Below are 20,003 nucleotides of genomic sequence, written 5' to 3'. Positions count from 1 at the left end.
ACACTCAGCACCATATCATAAAATGAATGAGAACATGTAAAAACAACTGCTTTCTGTATGTAACTAAAGGGGACACATCATGCTTTTTGTGATTTTCTGTTATTTATATCCTGTTCTGATGTCCGATGTTAAACATGGTCAAAGTTCAAACTTGAGGTGAGCGTATGTAAAAATGCTGCCTGCAAGTCAAAACTCAGGGCTTCAACCTGCTCTGAGCACTTTGCAACATTTTTTCTACCCTGTCAGCTTGTTGTGCACTCCCATAAACAGCTGTCTGTTCTGTAGCTTTGGTTGCTAAGGTTGTTGCTAAGGTTTTCAAACATGTTGTTTGTGTTGTCCACTCATATTTCGGATCGGATTTCAGCTTGAACATGTACCGGTGTATTTCACAAGTTGACATTTCATGTAAAAAACAAGAAAAAGTTTGTTTCATGGTTTATTGACGTAGCCGCTCTAGGTGCAGCTTCCAAGAGCTGACCAATCAGAACAGAGTGGGCTCATCGGGAGGCGGGGCCTTAAAGAGACAGGAGCTAAAACAGCCTGTTTCAGACAGAGGCTGAACTGAGGAGCTTTTAAACTGAAAGTCATGCAAAGATATTCCAGTAGAGCCCCAGAATATAAATATAGAGCTGTAAAAATTCCCCTTTAAAGCAGGATGTGTTCTGGTAATAAACACATCCAGCTATTATTGCAATGGATCAACGACAATCAAAATGTTAAATCTGATGCAGAAGCATAAATTTAGCTTTTGTCCTTCTTCTGCAGAACCAAAGATGCATGCCTTCTTTTTCTTCTTCTCCTGCAGTTTATGTTGAGTCACTTGCTTGGCTCTTCTTCTTCTTCTTTGGCGCTCATTAATAATTACAAACATCAGTAACTCCACACAGTATCAGTGTTATTTCAGTGTTTGTGTGTGTGTCAATGAGCAGGAGTTTATCAGATGTCGTGAGGCTGATGTTTACACACGACCCTTCTTGTGAGTTGGCGATGCAGAGAGTTAGAGAGAGCGAGAGAGAGAGAGAGAGAGAAAGACGGGAGTTTCTGCTCTGCTGCTTCGTCTCTTCTTGTGTTCTTATGTTTTTTGTGTTTATTCAGATTCACAGGAGAAGCTGAGCTGCTCCACCTGCTCTGCATAATAACATCCAGAACACCTCTGGGCTCATTTACACACAGATGAGTGTTTATGAAGCTACAGTATCAGTACACAGAGGTGAGGCTGCAGACGGAGAGATCGGTTTAGTGACTGGAAGAAAAAAACAGAAAACCACCTGCGTTTAAAGGAAAATTGTGTTTTTTCTTTCATAACTTGGGTCCGACTGTCATTATGCTGCCCGTCTTTTATAAGTTAGGATAATAAACTTGTCAACCAAAACAAAACAGAGCAGACGCAGGGTTTTAAATAACAGATATCTCATTTTAGAATTCAAGATTCTGTATAAGCGGCATATTGTATATATGTAACCATGGTAACACACATGCACATCAGCAAGTCATTTACATGGATTTATTTCCCCCCAAAACAATCAGAAAGTGAAAAGCAGTTAAAACAGCACTTTGCTTTGCTGGTGTCAGTCTGCTGTAATTTAGCAGTTTCTCATTAACAGCGAGTGAAACGTAGTAAACACATCTCACCTGGAACATTATGATCCAGTTTCTACCTGTCTGTCATTATTCATGAGGTCCGGTTGTAGTGTTGACTAATAATATCATAATGAATCATTTCCTCATCAGCTCTGTTTGTAACTTGCAATACCAAAAAACTGAGCAATTTTTTTTTTTTGTCATGGTGGCAGGAGTTTTATACACTGAACTACGCTGTCGTAGTTCAGTGTATAAAACATCAGAAAATAGTGAAAATGTTGATTATTATTCCCTGAAGTCCAAGTGAACATATTCACATGACTTGTTTTGTCTGATCAACAGTCAGAAACACAAAGATGTTGATCGTGGTTTATTATAATAGTACTCTAGAGTACTACCATGTATAGTAGAGGTCAATAGTAGGAGGTTAATCTGGCCATGGATTATGGGATGATGCAACATCACCAGACACATGAACAGCTGTTTATTATTTTCATTTTGTGTCTTTATTCTTTTTTTTTTGTCTTTCTTTGTGGCTTTATGACGTCTGATCTAGAAAGATGCTGTATAAATACATTTTACTTTACAGAGTCAACTGATGGTAATATAAGTTATAATTAAGTCCAGTTTAACCCAGTTACCTTATTTAAGAGAAACTACTTTTTTTCCAGACTTTTAGCCTCATCACTGAATCTAAAGCACTTTTAGGACTTCTTATATGTGTTAAAAAAGTGAGGCCTGGAAGTTCAGTTGACCTCGGAAAAAGTTGTTTAACTAAATAATCCCAACTCACAATTCACTAAAACTGTCTCAGGTCTGAGGAGGTTTTGTCAAACTGCTATTTCCAAAGTTATTCATTTACAGAACTGATTTTAAAGTCTCCTTCCACTCAAAATCATGTTTCTCTTCTTGTTCCTTCAGTTGGATGTTGATGTTGCTGATGTATGTAAGTATGTAAGTTTCAAACCACACATTAACAACCTTGTCCAGTCCTGCTTCCTCCAAATCAGAACCGTTTCCAGAATTAAGCCGATGCGCCACCGTGCCGACCTTGAAAAAAAATCATCCACGCTTTCATTTTCTCTAGACTAGATTACTGCAACTCCCTCCTGTTCCGCCTCCAACTGGTGCAGAACGCAGCAGCTCGGCTTCTTACTGGTTTTAACAGGCGACATCACATCACCCCGATTCTGGCTTCTCTCCATCGGCTCCATGTTCCTTTTAGAATTGATTTTAAGATTTTACTGATCACTTTTAAAGCACGTCTGGGTCTGAAGCTCCAAGCAACATAACAGATATGCTGACCCCCGTACGAGCCTGTAGATCCTCAGGTGGGGCCCTTCCGGCTGTTCCAAAGTCGAGGCTTAAATCTAAAGGTGCTTTTGCCATCAGGGCCCCTCGACTTTGGAACGACCTGCCCGAGGAGATAAGGCTGCAGAATCAGTGACTTCTTTTAAATCACTTCTTAAAACCCATTTTTACAGACTTGCTTTTATGTAATGTTGTCCTTTGATCATCTTTCTTTTAAGCTTTTTATCATCTCTTTATTGTCTTTCTTTGCCTTCGGCCGCCATCTTTTTTAAGGTCAGATCTGTTATTGTCTTCTGTTTCGTGTCTTTGCTTTTGCTTTGTCTGTCAAAGCACTTTGTAAAGTTTGTTTTTAAAAGATGCTATATAAATAAAGTTATAATTATTATTATTATTATTATTATTATGTGCTGAGTTTGTTTTCACATTCATCTGCTGAAGGAGGAAACTTTCTCTTAAATCACAGTTTAACACGTGTGTCTACGAGCAGGATTTGTGACATCACAACCAGTTTGGAGCCAGTCGTGGTCCAGTATTATACCAACTGACACACATGTGAAGTAGGTCGGAGACATCTTGTGTCTAACTGTCAAATTTCCACTTTTCTAAAAATCCCCCTTGTTCACGTTCACATGTACTTTTACAACAGCATGGATGAGAAGTCCTTCAAGTGCTCAGAAAAAAGAAAAAAGAAAAATTGAATATCTATTATTCTTTGACAACTGAACAAAATTCAGAGTGAAATTCACTTAATTTTACAGGTCCCATAATTTTATACTAATTACCTGGAAGTTTTCTGAGTAATTTTCAGGTATTTAACGGTTCATTTTACAGAGACGTTGGTGCACTTTGGTACAAATTATAAGAAAAAAACTGAAAAAAAAAGTGTTAAGTTGGTTTAGTTGGGAAGTGCTGATTTATTACAGAAATTACTTTTTCAAAAAATGTTCCTAAAAGCAGCTGCTGTGTAACTGTTCATTCATTCAGGACATTTCTCTGAAAGGATCATGTGATTTGGTCGCATACAGGAAATGTTTGTATCATTTGAGAGTTTTTAAGAAACAACCTAATATGCTGAAATGTAGTTTGACACACACTCAAACACTTTAACCGACACTCTGTCAGTTAAAGAATTATTAAGAGTCTAATTTATTAAGAAATTTTGCAAATCAACAAAAACTCAAATATAATGAATCAGCACTTTCTAACAAATTGCACCTCCTTCCCTGTAAAATGTCCTAAATCTTTACTGTTAAATACCTGAAAATTACTCAGGAAATTACTATATAATTAAAGGATTATTTTGTCAGCTGCTGTTTGCACAATTATTTATCTAAAATTAGAAGTCTCAATATGAAACGCTACCAGTAGAATCGTATCCCAAGTGAGACTCAAATTAAATTATTTGCTTATGACCCTAAAATGACATCTGACAGCTCACAGCTGACCCGTCCGTCAGATCAGACAACAAACATTTTTTTATCTTCTGTCAGTTATGAAGCAAATATGAGACACTGAACCTTCCTCCTTCTTCTCTTTCTGTGGATGTTAAACCATCACATAATATTAACATCACTTCTAAACCTTCAAATGTCTGTTTTTCAAACCTCAAAACTCACATGACACAATATTAATAACATTTCATTTGTCAGTGTCTTTCTTTAGGGAAACAAATTCACTTCAGGAGCTTCAGTCACATGGATTTTATTTTCACGATGACTCGACTGCAACCTGATCAAATTTAATTCGTCTTGGCAGATTTCGACCTAAATGTGGACCGCGTGTGTCAGATTAAAGACGGTTTCTCTGCAGTTATAAATATCACACGTGGAATCTGATTCAGGAGTCACATTCATGATGTTCATTCCTGCACTATAAATGTACAGGAAACTGTCTTTGAGCTGTTTTTTTTGCAGAGATGTGCAGCAGCCTTCAGAGCATATTGTGGTTTCAGATACGTTTCACTTTGCATCTGCAATTTAAAGGTATAATATGTAATTATTCCACATTAAAATGTCTAAAAACAACTAGACCTATGTTATATATGTTGTTGAGTTGTGTACTTACATTATCCCAAATGTTTCCAACAATGTTCAAACCCAGAGAAATCTGTAATTTAATCAAAGTAACAGACCGTTTCATTTGGTCGCCTGTCAATGGCGTCATACCTCCTCTACCAAAGAGTAAACACGCACCAGATGCATACGGCGGCGCTGTGTTTGTCCGCTACAATGGCGTCTACCAAAGAGTAACTTACACACATACAAGATAATACATCGGCGTTGTGGTTGTTCCACAGAAACTGTTATAAACTGACTTTTATTCAGTTTTAAGCCACATTTTCATGATAAATTTAGGTCGTTTTTAACTATATCTTTTAGCCGGAAGAAGGATTTTCGTCATTGGACGTCTGGATCTTAAGTTATCAGAGAAATAAACTGGGCAAACGTTAGCAGCAGCTCGACTAACAGCCCCTCCAGGAAGTCCGGTGGTCACCAAACATTGTCAGAGAAACACTGATTTTTTTAGGTAAAACAGCTTTAATTAGTATTTTTAACGATTTTAATCTGTGTGTACGGTTGTTTTTGGAGAGGAGGAGACCTCTGCGGACAATTTGGCTCCCGGGAGAAACCGGCCGAACGTCTGGATCTAAAGTTATAAGAGAAATAAACCGAACAAGTGTTAGCAGCAGCTCGGCTAACAGCCCGTACCGGACGTCCGGTGGTCGCCGTACATCGTCGGAGAAACACTGATTTTTTAGGTAAAACAGCTTTAATTAGTATTTTTACCTGTAATCTCCGGGTCCGTTTGTTCTGGAGAGGAGGAGACCTCTGCGGGTAAAAACATCCTGAATGATGAACACTGGAGTAATCCTATCCCGGTGAAGCCGGTTATTTAATGACGAAGACAACAACTCCCAGGATCCCTTGCTACTTCACACCGTCATCACACTCCGTCTTTTGTTATTGTTTTGATTGAGACCCCTAGCGGCTGAAATTACATATTGTGCGTTTAAAGCCAGCTGTTCAATAGATCAGCTCTCCTTCTTCACTGATCACTATGTTTATTTATTAGAATTACTTTCTAGATGAATTTCAATCTAACAGTCACAAAAAGAAAGTTCAGGTTAAATCAGGATCATAATTTCATTACTAAATAAAATATGAAATAATGCACGGCTTTCAGTAAAGAGCATTAAAGGTCAAATTTTAAAAAAGTCTAAACGTGTCGACTCTTTTGGAAGGTGCTGCTGTGAAACAGGGTTTAATTTTTGAACTCTGATTCTCACTCAGTCGTCACAGATGTTAAAGAATCTGCTTGAGAAGCTCATGTGGTTTAATCAAAAGCTCCAGACCACCTGCTAATGGACCTTGTGGTGTGTTTGTTTTGTCGAGGTGTTGTTAGGGTTAGGTATGTCCCAACCCTAACCCTAACCCCTAACCCTGACCCTGACTGTATAAATCTTACTGTTGCAAACTTTGAATCTCAAATTCAACACCTGTTGTTTCTCCAGATTTAAACGCTGCGTCACATCAGCAGCTTCCTGAAAGGAGTCGACCTTGTTTGACTTTTTTTTTAATTATTTACAGCGAGCCAGACGGGCGTTAATGTAATTATTTCATTCTCAGAGTTTTCCACATGAATGAACTTCAGGTTTATTTATCGTTATTTCTGTAACACGCTGCCTTCTGTTTTCAAGATTCAATTATTTTATTCTCCCCAAAAGGGAAATTGTTTGCATAGCAGTAGAAAAACACAAGAAACAAAGACAACATCAAACATAGAAAACATAAATGTTATAAAAATATATACAAGTCAAAACAGTTCAGATGCAAAATGCAAGAAATTCATGTCAAGGTATTTAATGACCTTTACTGTCTTTAGTCTTTAATGATTATTTCAGTACATTTACAGTCACAAGTATGAAAACAGGAACAATCTTCAGCTCCGGCTGCATTTTTAAGAACTTCAAACACCCAATTTATAATTTCTAATCGAGGTCCTAAAATCTGGAACTCAATTCCCAGTGATTTAATTTTAAAAAGCTTATCCCTGCATTTCTTAAAATAGGTCAAGAAGTCCTCGGTATTAACTTTTAGTACCTTTCTGTTTTGAACAATTTGTAGATTCTGGTTTGCACAGATGAGTGCATGAATTATTATTATTATTGTAGATATTTTGCTCCTGAAATATGATGTTGTTGTGATGATGATGATTTGATTTTAGCTTTTTGGCTAAAGGCTGCACATCTCCTGTGACTGGAAGCTGACGTGTGAGATATGACTTCTTAATCTTTATATAATAATAATAATAATAATAAAAAATTCACATTGTGTATTATTATTTCATATAAAAAGATGCAATAAAATGTGCTTCACAAAACATGAATAAAAACAAAAACATAAAAGTACAAATGGAAGATATAGGAACAATAAACAGGTGAAAATCCTCATTTTATATGATTGATTCTTTTTTTTATCTTCCTTAAGAGATTATGGAGTAATATTCATGATGCGCAGTGCAAACTGTTCCTGAAGTACAAAGGAAGATGGTCTGTTGATGTTTGGTCCAAAACCTAAATTAAGAACATATTTGCCTGATGAAAAACAGCCCGGGTGTGGAAACTTATGTGAAGCAGAATTTAACTTAAAGTCAAAGATCTCTGTGAGCAGTTACATTCAGAAACAGTTTCTGTGTGATTCAAGTGAGACTGAAGACAAAGTTTTATGTCTTATTGCTCATTATATGATGATTTAAGGGCTACACTATTTAGTAAAATGTCTCTACTTTATTTCTGATTAATTTTTCTGGATGACTGATGATAAAAACTTGAGCTTTGTTTCAGGAAGGAAATTTTTGAATTTGTAGAGCAGGTGCAGAAGCTGTTTGTTTGCAGTTTGGTTTAAGAAGTTTTGTTCATGTCTTATGTTTGACAAATGTTTCACCACTACAGCTGTAGTGTCTTGTGAGTCCATGTGGGTTTAACTAACTAACTAACTAACTAAAGAGATGAGTTTGATCTGTTCTGTTTCCATCGGCTTCACCACATGAGGGCAGCATTTAGTCAATTTAGAAGCAGAGTTGAGCAGCTCGACTCTTATTTTATTTATTTATTATTTCCCTCTTGGTGATCAGAGCTGCTCAATATAATAAAGTTGTTTTTTTTTTCCAACCCCATTTGTTCTCTGCAGTGATTCCAATAAAACTCATCAAAACCAAACAAAGAGAACAAACATTGTAATTTGAATCCTCCTTTAACTGTAGAGGTAATTATAATCAACCCCATCAGAACTAAAGAGCTGTAATTACAGTATTTAACCACTCTGAGCACTTCTGATGATGACAGGCTATCATGAGCGTTCCCTACGAACCGCTGCGACACCCAGATATTCACCAGAAAACAGAAACAGGGTGTCTGGCATGCTTTTAAAGGTGCATTCAGTAATATTTCTGTTGCTCTTTGCGGTAAATAATAAATCTTATATGAGTGGTGCAGAATTTTAAGCTAAAAAAAATGTTAAATACTGATGCAGAGTTGTGGTTATATGTGTCGGGGCAGGTAAGAAACTTGTGATGTAGCGTCTACAGTGTAATCCTGCAGTTCCTGTTTGCTATTTCTGTGAATTAACCAGAATTAAAAATAGTTTTTTGATTGATGTCAGTTGTGTTTTTCTGATGGTTTTGTGAACGTTGAGCTCAGGATGAGAGAGTCCGCTGTAAAAACCCACAAAAACCATCAGTTCAGATAAGAACATTAACACCCACCCACCCACACACACACACACACACACACACACACACACACACACACAGGGGCTGCACTTCCTCAGTGAAACACACACACACACACACACACATTATTGGTTCGTTGTGGCAGAATGGAAGAAGTGTGGTCAGAGGTTGTATATGTGTGTTAGTATGTATGTGGTCGTGGTTTTTAAAAATGTATTGATACAGGAAGTGTGTACAGCGTATGTGTGAAGAAGTTGTGAAAACAGTTATGAAGAACGACTCACCCCCCCCCCCCCACACTCACACACACACACACACACACACACACACACACACAGCTGCTGTTTTGCGATCACACCACGTGCAATAATATATCACTGAGCAACAGTGGAAGAGGTACTCAGGTACTTTACTGAAGTATAAGTACTAATACAGCAATGTAAAAATACTCCATTACAAGTAAAAGTCCTGCATTTAAAAACTGTAATACTTATTAGTTATATGAATAAATGGTTTATAACACATTATAATGTAGTTATACGTAGATATGAGGACATTATAAATTATAACTTCTCCTATGAAGACATATTTTATATTTTTACATCTCCTAATCAATCAATCATTCAAACTTTATTTATATAGCATCTTTCAAACAAATCAATTGCAATTCAAAGTGTTTTACAAGCAATTGACAAAACGTGAGATATTAAAAATAGATGTATTTATATTTATATTATTTATATATTATTATATATTTATATATTTATGATAGATTTAAATAGATTATTTAACTAATGCACACAAAAATAATTAAAAAGCAAAAAGAGTTAATTGAATGGGACAATAATAAAAGATAATACAAGCAATAAAAATAATTTAAAAAATAAAATTAGGAAATACTACACAAAATAGGTTATAATAAAACAGTGAAACGCTAATAAAATAAAATAAATAATAATGATGACAATATATAAAAGATGTTTATAATAATAAAACCATCACATAAAACCCAGACTGAACAGATTTGGTAGAAATGGCTTCACTTTGTTCTTCAAATGATAAAATACTGTTTTTGTGGCACATGAGCCTTGAAACTAAGTCCGAGTGTCCCAGTGTGTTTAGTCTAAAGGCCAATTTCTCTTGCTGAGCCTTTGAACAAATGACTTGAAAGACTTCTGTTTTATCCTGGTTGAGCTATAAAAAAATTCTGTAACATCCAGGCCGTTATATCTAAAATACAGTTAAAAAGTGAGTCACTCGGCCTGATGTCATCAGGAGACACGACCACATAGAGCTGAGCGTCATCAGCATAGCTGCGGAAAGAGGTGCTGAGCCTCCTGATGACACTGCCCAGGGGTAACATGTACAGATTAAAAAGTAACAGTCTTAAAATTGATCCTTGTGGTACTCCACAAGTAGACTCATAGTGTTTGGAGGAGTGGTCATCTAAAAAGGGAGGCAGGGCTTCAGTTCTGTTACTATTTTCTTGAGAGTTTCAGCATCAACCAGGTTAAAACATTTCAATGTGACAGAGGATACAGGTAGAAGTGCAAAGTGCTTGTTCTGCTGGCAGATACCAGATCTAATGTTGATATTTGTCCTAATATACACACAGGAGGAGTTATAGTTAATTAATAAACATTTATATCTGCTTATAACTACATTACAGTGTGTGTTATAAAACATTTATTACATTTATTATGCTTACAAATACTAAATAGGTGGATGCAAAGTGAAGTGTTACCATAAAATCAACAATAATAACAAAAAAGAAAATAAATAGAAATAAAATAGATACTCAATAAAAAGTCAATAAAAACATTCAATTAATGTATGACTTAACACATATATTTCATATAACTGCGACTAGTTAATTTTAGTGAAGTTTATTGATTTTTTTATTAAGTATCTTGTCATGGCTGTAATGGTTTCCTGTGTTACACTTCTGTTATGCTTTTGGTCACATGGTTTTGCTCGTTTATATTATTTGGGTTGAATCATTAAAGGACTTCATTGCATTATTAGTCAGATTATAGAAATATGTACTTAAATTGATATTCATGTTTATTCTTAGACAGGTTAATGTAGGCTGGTTTTTTATTAAGAGGATTGTGTGTTCTGTCAGCACTTCCAGCCAATCAGCTGCTCTCCTGTTCTCAGTTTGCTCACCTGTTCCCCATTCCCTCATTAGTTCAGTTTGTACTTTAGTCCTGGTTTTCAGTTCAGTTTTATTAGATCTTCTGTTTGGTTTCTTCAGTCTTGTTCTGTTTTTCTCGGGTCAGCCAGCTTTTTGTTTTGCCTGCAGAGGCCCAGAATAAAGAAGTTTTTCATCTCAGCCTTCGTTCAGCCTGCAGTCTCCACACCTGCTCCGCTACTCATAACATGTCTATTAAGTTGACCTTCTATAATAACATATCTGTCTTTTATGCGGCATTCTTTTAATGTAAGAAGACGGGAGGCAATAAAAAGTCATCTTGACCTTGAGGAGGAACGATGACAGAGTAAAGGTAAAGCAAAAGACTCAAGTCGGAATATAGAGAAGAGTGTAAAAGATCTTTATCACTTTATTTCTGTGAGAGATCAAAAGATGGTAAAAAAAAAAAAAAGTGAGTTGTTCGTTCTGTCCTTCACAGCCGCAACATCTCACATCAACCTGTGATTTATGATGCAGCAACACATCAGGAAGCGTAAAAGAGAACAAACTCTGGAGTCTAAACAGCTGCGATTAAACTCTGATAAGAGTTCACGTCAAATAAAAAAACAACACAGTGAAGGAGTTTCGCCTGAGGGTGGAATTCAGAGGAATCTTCCTTTAACTGTTAAACAGCATCCTCAGCGGACGGATAAATTAATGATCATTTATTGGTCCAAAATGGAAATTCGACTTCTTCTCCTCGCTGTAATTAGATTTTCCTCCTCTTTCGTTTGCTTTTTTTACCTTTTGAACCTCAGATTTCCTCTTCAGTTTCCTCTTTTAAGTGGTTTATAACTTTTAAGGCTGCATCGTTACACTGAGTGGGAATATTCATCTTTTTATGTGCATCATTTTAAACATCCAGTTCAGCCTCACATGTTTGGTGTCTTTGGAAACTTCACCAGAGATTAAATAAAGTTCTGTATGTTTGAATTTCTTCTTATCTTCTACTTTTTATTGTACTGTTCATTTTTGCTATAGTGTTTTTTTTTGTTTTGGTGAAGCAATTTGTAAAATCAAGGCTTGTCGAGTGATTGGGCATACCCTGTTTCGAGGGTATGCCCAATCCAACTCCACTTTCTCCTCAGAATCTGTAAGGTGATCTCTCAGATCCACATTTCTTACTTTGTCTCTCCACCAGATTTTGAATATACTTCTTAGGCAGGTGTTAATGAATGTCTGTAGTCTGTTTGTTGTTTGTTTGGTTGTCCTCCATGTTTTCAGATCCATACAGCAACACCTGCTTGACGTTGGTGCCACAAACATCACCCGACAAGCCTTGAAATGGAACCAAGAAAAAGAGGTCGACCCAGGAATAGCTGGAGAAGAGATGCCCAGGCGGAAAAAGCTAGAAGTGGGCTCAACTGGGGAGATCTAGAGGGAATCGCTAGTAATCGAGTGAAATGGAGGTCGTTCGTCGATGGCCTATGCTCCTTGGAGGAGCAAAGGGCCTAAGTAAGTACGTAAGTAATTTGTAAAATATTTTTGTTAATGAAAAACTGTTGGTGGACGCTAACAGACGACGCAGGTTTGAGCCTGTATGACTTGACTTCACGATTGTAGAAAAGAGAAACAGAAACTGGAAGAGGATAAAAGGAAAAGCTGAACTTTCTGGTTGGTATGAAGACGTTTGTGTTAAATAAACAGCTTGGTTCTTGCTTGACGTTTAGCATTGACTTGACTTGGTTTACTTGAGTCTAAGTCACAGTGATTTAAGACTTGCTTGAGCCTTTAAGGTTAAGACTTGAGACTTGCTTGTGACTTGCACATGTGTAACTTACTCCCACTTCTGATATTTGTGAGCATGAACTACTTTCTCCCAAAGCCACAAAACAGAGACTGAAATTTGTGATGCCATCCAGAATAAAGTCTGGAGCTGCTTCATATACAATGAATGTGAAACTAATTTTGTAGTAATTTTTTAATACCCAAATAAGCTTCACTCTATAGTAAACTTTCATATCTGAAACATAAAATGTACCTGTATACTAGGCTTGGGCAATGTCTACAGAATTACTGTGTAAAGCAAGCAGTAAAAGGTAATTTTATGATATATTCTGGTTATTAAACATCTTGAAATCTCATACATCTCAAATGGGGATCTGTGTTGAATGGATTGCACAATATTGTAAAATGTCAGTAGAAAAATGTATATATTTATTCAGTGTCAAAGTTGATATAAAGGTACTTTTACATAGACCTTCTGTTTTTGTACATTCAGAACTCCATATATTAATGTGAAATGTCTGTAGACATATTGGGGAGTTGCAATTACTGTCAAATAATGTTTATATAATGTATACCCCATACATTTATGGGAAAAGCCTGTAAATATGTTGGAGAGTTGCTTGTAATTACTTTCAAATAATTTATATAAAGTAATGATTATTAAAATTATGTTTTTGTAAACTATTATCACATGATCTTATTTTTTTGTACAGTATAAAACCAACATTTACCAGGGATCTACTGTAAATAGATTGGATAATCACATAAAATAAAAGCTTAAAGCTCTCAAGATGCCATTAATGGGTGTTAAAAGAGGGTAATTTGAATATAATTTTACATAATTTGTCTGTGTTTTACATCCAGAAATCTGTACTTTGATGGGGAGTTCTTGTGCATGAATTGGATAATCCTATGAATTTACCAAAGATTACTGTATGAAAACAAGAGTCTTCATTTAAATTAGGTAATTTTAAGGTAGTTCTGCAATCTTTTTCATTTTTTGTGCAGATTTATACATTTGTTTAACATTCTAGCAATGTTTTATAATGAGATTTTATTTTTATTTTACAAGGGTTGGACTGTAGAAATGTAGACAATGTTCAAAGTAAATATCTGTATTTTTAAAATAAATCTCCGTAGAATCTCTCAAGTCTTTTTTTACCATTATTTGACGGTAAGTGTTTGGCAACTTTTGCTGCCAGACTTTTTGCCATTTTTTTTACGATTTTTTTTTTTTTTACAGTGTAGAAATGGTCAAAACTATAAATGTAAAGTAATGGAAGCCACTGAATAAAAAGATCTGATAAATGACTAAAACGTGAAAGTAGAATCACTAATCGAGTTATAGTACAAACCTCTTAAGAGACATTAAGTAATTAAGAAGTTAAGATTTGTTTATATCACATTTTAGGAACAAAAGTTAGAAAATGTCTGTCTGTCCTGGGAGAGAGATCCTCCTCTGTTGCTCCTCTTGATGGTCAAAGGGTTTTTAAGGAGGTTTTTCTTGTCTGAATTGAGGGTCTGAGGAAGAAGATGTTGTCTTGCTGTACAGACTGTAAAGGTCACTGAGGCACATTTGTAATACTGGACTACTGACTTGTCTTGACTTCCTAATAAAAGCATTAAATATCAAACAAGCAGAATAGTAAGAAGTTATTTGTGTCTTTTAAATAGAATTTATCAACAAAAAAAAAAGAGGAGAGCATAAGTGAATAAAAGCATCACATACAGTTCAGCTCAGATGCAGGACGTTTCCGTGGAGACGCAGGAGAAAATTGATTTTCCTGCCCACGTCCCACTCTGTAAACGTGAATGAATCACACTCTCATCTACTTCAGCTCATTTTTACACAAAAGAGGCTCCTCAACCTGCTGAGCTCCACAGCAGAGGAGGCACTCTGCACCGCCTTCATATCATCATATCAGGAACGTGTGTGTTTATGTGTGTGTGTGTTTATGTGTGTGTGTGTGAGACAGTGGTGCAAGAAGTATTCAGATCCTTTACTTAAAGGACCAGTGTGTAGGATTTAGTGGTGAGGTTGCAGAGTCAGCAATGTTAAAATACTAAATTACAAGTAAAAGTCCTGTATTAAAAAAAATCCTATTGCAGTAAAAGCACATAAGTATTATGAGCTTGATGTAGTTAAAGTATTGCAGTAAAAGTAGTGGTTTGGTCCCTCTGACTGATATATTATTATATATGACATCATTAGATTATTAATAGTGAAGCATCAGTGTTAGAGCAGCATGTTACTGTTGTAGCTGCTGGAGGTGGAGCTAATTTCAACTACTTTATATACAGTTAGGTAGTTTAGTCCAGTGGTTCCCAACCTAGGGGTCGGGCCCCTAGGTTAGGGTTAGGGGTTAGATTTTAACCTAACCCTTCTAACCCTAATCCTAACCCCTCTAACCCTAACCCTTCTAACCCTAACCCTTCTAACCCAAAACCTTCTAACCCTTCTAACCCAAACCCCTCTAACCCTAACCCTTCTAACCCTAACCCCTCTAACCCTAACCCTTCTAACCCTAATCCTTCTAACCTTAACCCTTCTAACCCTAATCCTAACCCCTCTAACCCTAACCCTTCTAACCCTAATCCTAACCCCTCTAACCCTAACCCTTCTAACCCAAACCCTTCTAACCCAGACCCCTCTAACCCTAACCCTTCTAACCCTAATCCTTCTAACCTTAACCCCTCTAACCCTAACCCTTCTAACCCTAATCCTTCTAACCTTAACCCCTCTAACCCTAACCCTTCTAACCCAAACCCCTCTAACCCTAACCCTTCTAACCCTAATCCCTCTAACCCTAACCCCTCTAACCCTAACCCTTCTAACCCAAACCCTTCTAACCCTAATCCTTCTAACCCTAACCCTTCTAACCCAAACCCTTCTAACCCTAATCCTTCTAACCTTAACCCCTCTAACCCTAACCCTTCTAACCCTAACCCTTCTAACCCTAACCCTTCTAATCCTGACCCCTCTAACCCTAACCCTTCTAACCCAAACCCCTCTAACCCTAACCCTTCTAACCCTAACCCCTCTAACCCTAACCCCTCTAACCCTAACCCTTCTAACCCAAACCCTTCTAACCCTAACCCTTCTAACCCAAACCCCTCTAACCCTAACCCTTCTAACCCAAACCCCTCTAACCCTAACCCAGGTAAAACAGGCGTCTAGTTACTGTACGTATTATAATCAGGCGGATAACAGGTGGTCAGGACAGTGATGTAGGTTTATGTTTTATGGATATTTTCATGTGTTTGCAGTTGCTAAACAGCTTTTGGAATCCCAACAAAAAAACAAAACAATCAAAAAAACTAAACCTTGTCATGTTGTGATCCAGGTAAGAGAAGAATAAAGAATCTTTTATCCAACTGTTTTCTATTCCCGTCAGACACAGATACGACGCCTGGTTTAATTTCAGCCGGTTTATTTCTTGCTCTAAACTTTTTGAGAGCTGAAAACAGGTGGTGTGATGTTGAGCTGCGGCGCTGCAGCTCACCTGCTGGTTTCCAATCAGCTTCCTGCAGCGTTCAGCCCCCTGAAAATACTTCAACGTTCTGTTCGCTGCCACTTTAATTAGACCTCAGTCACATCACCCGCTGAGGGACGGCAACACGATAGACAAACAAAAAAAGTCCAAGCAGACAAACACCGTACTTGTACTTCAGTTTTATTGTTGTGAGAAAAATCAATACCGAGTAAAAAATAAATTACTTCCTTGATTTTTTTTGTTTTTTTTGTTTTAAACATCCTGGTCAGAGGTGGAGGTGGAAATCTCAAACACTGCGGCCTGTTTTTTTTTTTTTTTTTACTCCTCTCAGATTCGAAGGCCTCAGCAACACTGAACTGAAAGGAATTTCCAAGATATAAAGTTAAAAGTGTGCTTGGCCAAATTTTAGTTCACTCTGTTAGAGAAAACATCACATCCAGTGGTGAATAAATGAAGCACACCTTCGTCCTTTCATATAATGGATCTCCAGCAGTGAAACAAATATAAGACATCCAACTTAAAAAAATCGAACACATTTCAACTTCAAACGGACTGAGCTGTTGTGTTTCTGTTGTCAAATCAGTCTCTAGTTTCTGCAGAAAATATGAAAAATAACGGAGACCCGGAGAGTTTTTTCCTGGAACAGATGGAGTCCAGTTTAACTTAAATTAGCTTCATGATAAATGTTATAAATAGAAGCAGATTTGTCCAAAAGACACAACAAAAAACAAAAGTGAGAAACAGCTGTCAGTCTTGAAAAAAAAAAGAATTCATGTTTCATTTGCTTTTCTGTTCGTCAGTTTACGACTCAACAGCTTCTCTGTTCCAGAAGATCCAGAAACCAAAATACATTTACAAAGAAAAACTCTCTCTTTCTCTCACATTAAGCTGTTTTCTTATTTCTTTTTTTTTTTTAATCAACCTTCTCAAACAGTTTGAGCTTAATACTGTAACAATAACTGTATATGACTCTGAAGAAAAAAAATAAAATATAATCTTTATATGAGACAGTAAAATGTGTCTCTATGACACAAAAAATGATACATCGTGTGGTAAATGTTAAAGAAAAACATGCAGATTTTTTTTTTTTTACATAAATAATGTGATTTAGTTCTGATGCTTAGGAGCCTTTAAAATGAACAAATGGAGGAAATAAAAACATCAGAATTATGGTGCATGTCTTCGCTTTCTGTTGTTTTGCTCAGTCAAAAATCTTTAGTTTGTTTGTTATGTTGTTTGTTTGCGGAGAGAAAAACAATCTTCATCTTGTGCTTAACTGGAGGTAAAACGGCTGAGCAGCTACTGATGTAAATGTGACGGAACAGTTAAAGGACGGGTTCACAATTTTTCAAATCTGTCTTAAAACAACAGTCAGGAGCCCAAATGAACAGTGAAACCTGTTCTTTCTTGCTGTAATCGTTCCTCCTGTTTATATTGACCATTAGAAGATCCCTTCATAATGCACTTACAAAATCCACAGTCCTCCTGCTGTGCAAAAAATGTATTTCAAAGTTTATCTGAAGCTAATATGAAGCTTCAGCGTCCAAATGAGTCAAATCAAGTAGATATCTTTCAACGTTACAGTCTTTTTAGTGCCAAAGTCCCTCTTTTTGTTACTATACTTCCACCTGCAGCTCAACAGGGAAACACTGTCCGAGGAAACACAAAGAGAGAATTTGATGCTAGAAAGACTGTAAATGTGTCAGATATCCACTTGATATGACTAACTCAGACGTTTTAAAACATTTTTGCACAGAAGGAGGATTGTGAAAAACATGTTTGACTGCTCATTTGGGCTCCTGACTGTTGTTTTAAGACATAATTGACACCTTTAAGCTAGGAAGTGCAACTTTATTATATAAGTATTTTAGAAACTAAATCTGAAGTAGTACTACTGAGTGAGTAGTACTACCTGCTGCACCGTTAGGAGGCACTTCACCAACCAGGTAAATAACAAACAACAAAACTGAAGAGAAACTAGAACCTAAAGCAGGACCTGCTAAATGAATCCGATGAATTTGATGACGAAATGTTTTAGATACTTGAGAGAGGTCTTGTGACATAAAGAGAGCTGTGAAATATAAACCCCAGATAAGCTCAATCCATTTTAAAACAATTAAAATAACAAAAACAAATAAAAAAAACAGTTTTCTTGAATAGCATAGATGAGTTACCCCCACCCCGTCCCCTCTACAATGTCCATAAGAAATCCTCTACATCAGGCACTTGTTGATTAGTCCGTAACGGCTCCAAACCGCCCAATCAGAATCAGCGAGCGGCCCTCCGCGTCCTCCAGTCACCTCCTCTCAGTTAGTTAGTCCAGGCAGCTTCTTGGCGCCTCTCATTAGTCTCCTTTTCTGCCCGAGTGTCTCCTCCTCCCCGTCCAGGCTGCGGGAGCTGCGGTGGACTCCGGGGGACCTCAGCTCGATGTTGTCGGGGAACAGCGCGGGGTCGTCGGGCTGCACGGGCCGCGGGGCCGGGTAGTTAGGCTGGTAGTAGCGGTACGGGTCGTCCTCCTCCGCCTCACCGTAGTTCTGGAAGAGGTTGGGCGGCAGTTGGACTGCGGGGATAGCGCCGCCATCAGTGACATCCTCGCGCTCTGTGTTGCCAAGCAATCCAGGCAGCCAGCGAGGCCAACCACCCGGGCAACGAGCCAGCACGCCAGTCAGACAGGCAGACAGTCAGTGAGAGCCCAAACAAAGACGACCGCCGCCCACAAACACCACAGGAAGCAACGTTTTGGATCGATTTGTTGTGTTTTGATTGGGTTAGCGGGACAGGAAGAGGGGGGCGGGACAGGGAGGAAGAAGGGACACAGAGGGACAAGAGTTACCAAAGGTTACCAAGAGTTGCCAAGGGTTACTGAGTCAGGGTTACCAAGGTTACAGAATGACAACACTGAAAGCGCAGTTAGAAGGAAGTTTAGGACAAACCGCTTCAAATAAAAGTTAGAATAAGCAACAATGTTTGAGTTTAATGTGAGAAACTTTGTGCAAATGTCTCAATTATTAGATTTGTTACCTATTAAGTCACATTCAAACCGTCAATTTAACTAATTAAGTGTCTTTCAGTGGTATCTTTCAAATGATGGTAAAAACAACATGAAAAATCTCTATTAAAAAGTTGTTGTGCTGATGAGTTTTTAGGTATTTCTGTATATCAGAGCAGTTATAAAGGAGTTTGTATTAAGTCAGTGAAGCTTGTGGTTAAAGAAAGCGGCACCAGATGATCCTGATCTAGAGGGAAAAGCCAGGAGAGGATTAACGTGTCAGTGCGGCTTTATGATACAGTTTACTGACTGTTCAACCAATAAAAGTCTTCTTATTGTCAAGAAATCCCATGAAAAGAGTCAAACCAACAATGAACTGATCTGCAAACAAACACTGTCTGATACATCTTCTTCTTCTGTGCCGTTATTGTCCAAAAAAACTATTAAAAACACGTCAATGAGCCACATCGCTGCACCGGGTGACAACACACACACCGTCAGTCCTGCTGCCAGAAATACTCACTAGAGCACCGAATGTTGATTCATCCGCTGCTGAAAATAGTCCCAAACAAATGCACTATTTCCTCTTGTTTCATTAAGGTGTAAGGTTTTAATGGCCAGATGTTTTGGGAAATTTCAGTCATTTTTTTTAGAAATGAAACTATTTATTTGTGAGTTACTCTTAAAGATTTATGTCTTCAGTAGGAACCAACGGGCCACAGACAGCTTAGAGACACATTGTTAGTTTTGGTCTTTTCATGGGATTTCTTGTCAATAAGAATAATATAGGATTTTATCACCTTTATCCTTTAAGGTGGTGGTTTAGATTAAAACAATGAAGACCTGAAAACATTTAGTGTGAATAAGATTGATGTGTTCTTTCTCAAATTAAATAATTGAGGATCATTATTTGAACTCTAGCGGACAGACAGACAGCATGTTGTAGTAATTCACCTTAGAAAGAACCTGAGAAGAC

At 37.3% G+C, this 20,003-nt stretch overlaps 1 protein-coding gene across 1 annotated transcript in view; it reads right to left on the bottom strand.

The window, feature by feature from the left end:
* Positions 1-17,868: 17,868 nt before the first annotated feature.
* LOC121912967 (collagen alpha-1(XIV) chain-like) overlaps positions 17,869-20,003 on the bottom strand; it is a 214,534-nt gene continuing 212,399 nt past the window's right edge. The window contains exon 48 of the mRNA XM_042435553.1: positions 17,869-18,637. Within this exon, the coding sequence (XP_042291487.1) occupies positions 18,345-18,637 (293 nt within the window). The 3' untranslated portion in view covers positions 17,869-18,344. The remainder of the gene's footprint in view (positions 18,638-20,003) is intronic.

This window comes from Thunnus maccoyii, chromosome 15, assembly GCF_910596095.1.
Source record: "Thunnus maccoyii chromosome 15, fThuMac1.1, whole genome shotgun sequence".
Classification (NCBI taxonomy): Eukaryota; Metazoa; Chordata; class Actinopteri; order Scombriformes; family Scombridae; genus Thunnus; species Thunnus maccoyii.
This window is presented reverse-complemented; position numbering and strand designations above follow the sequence as displayed.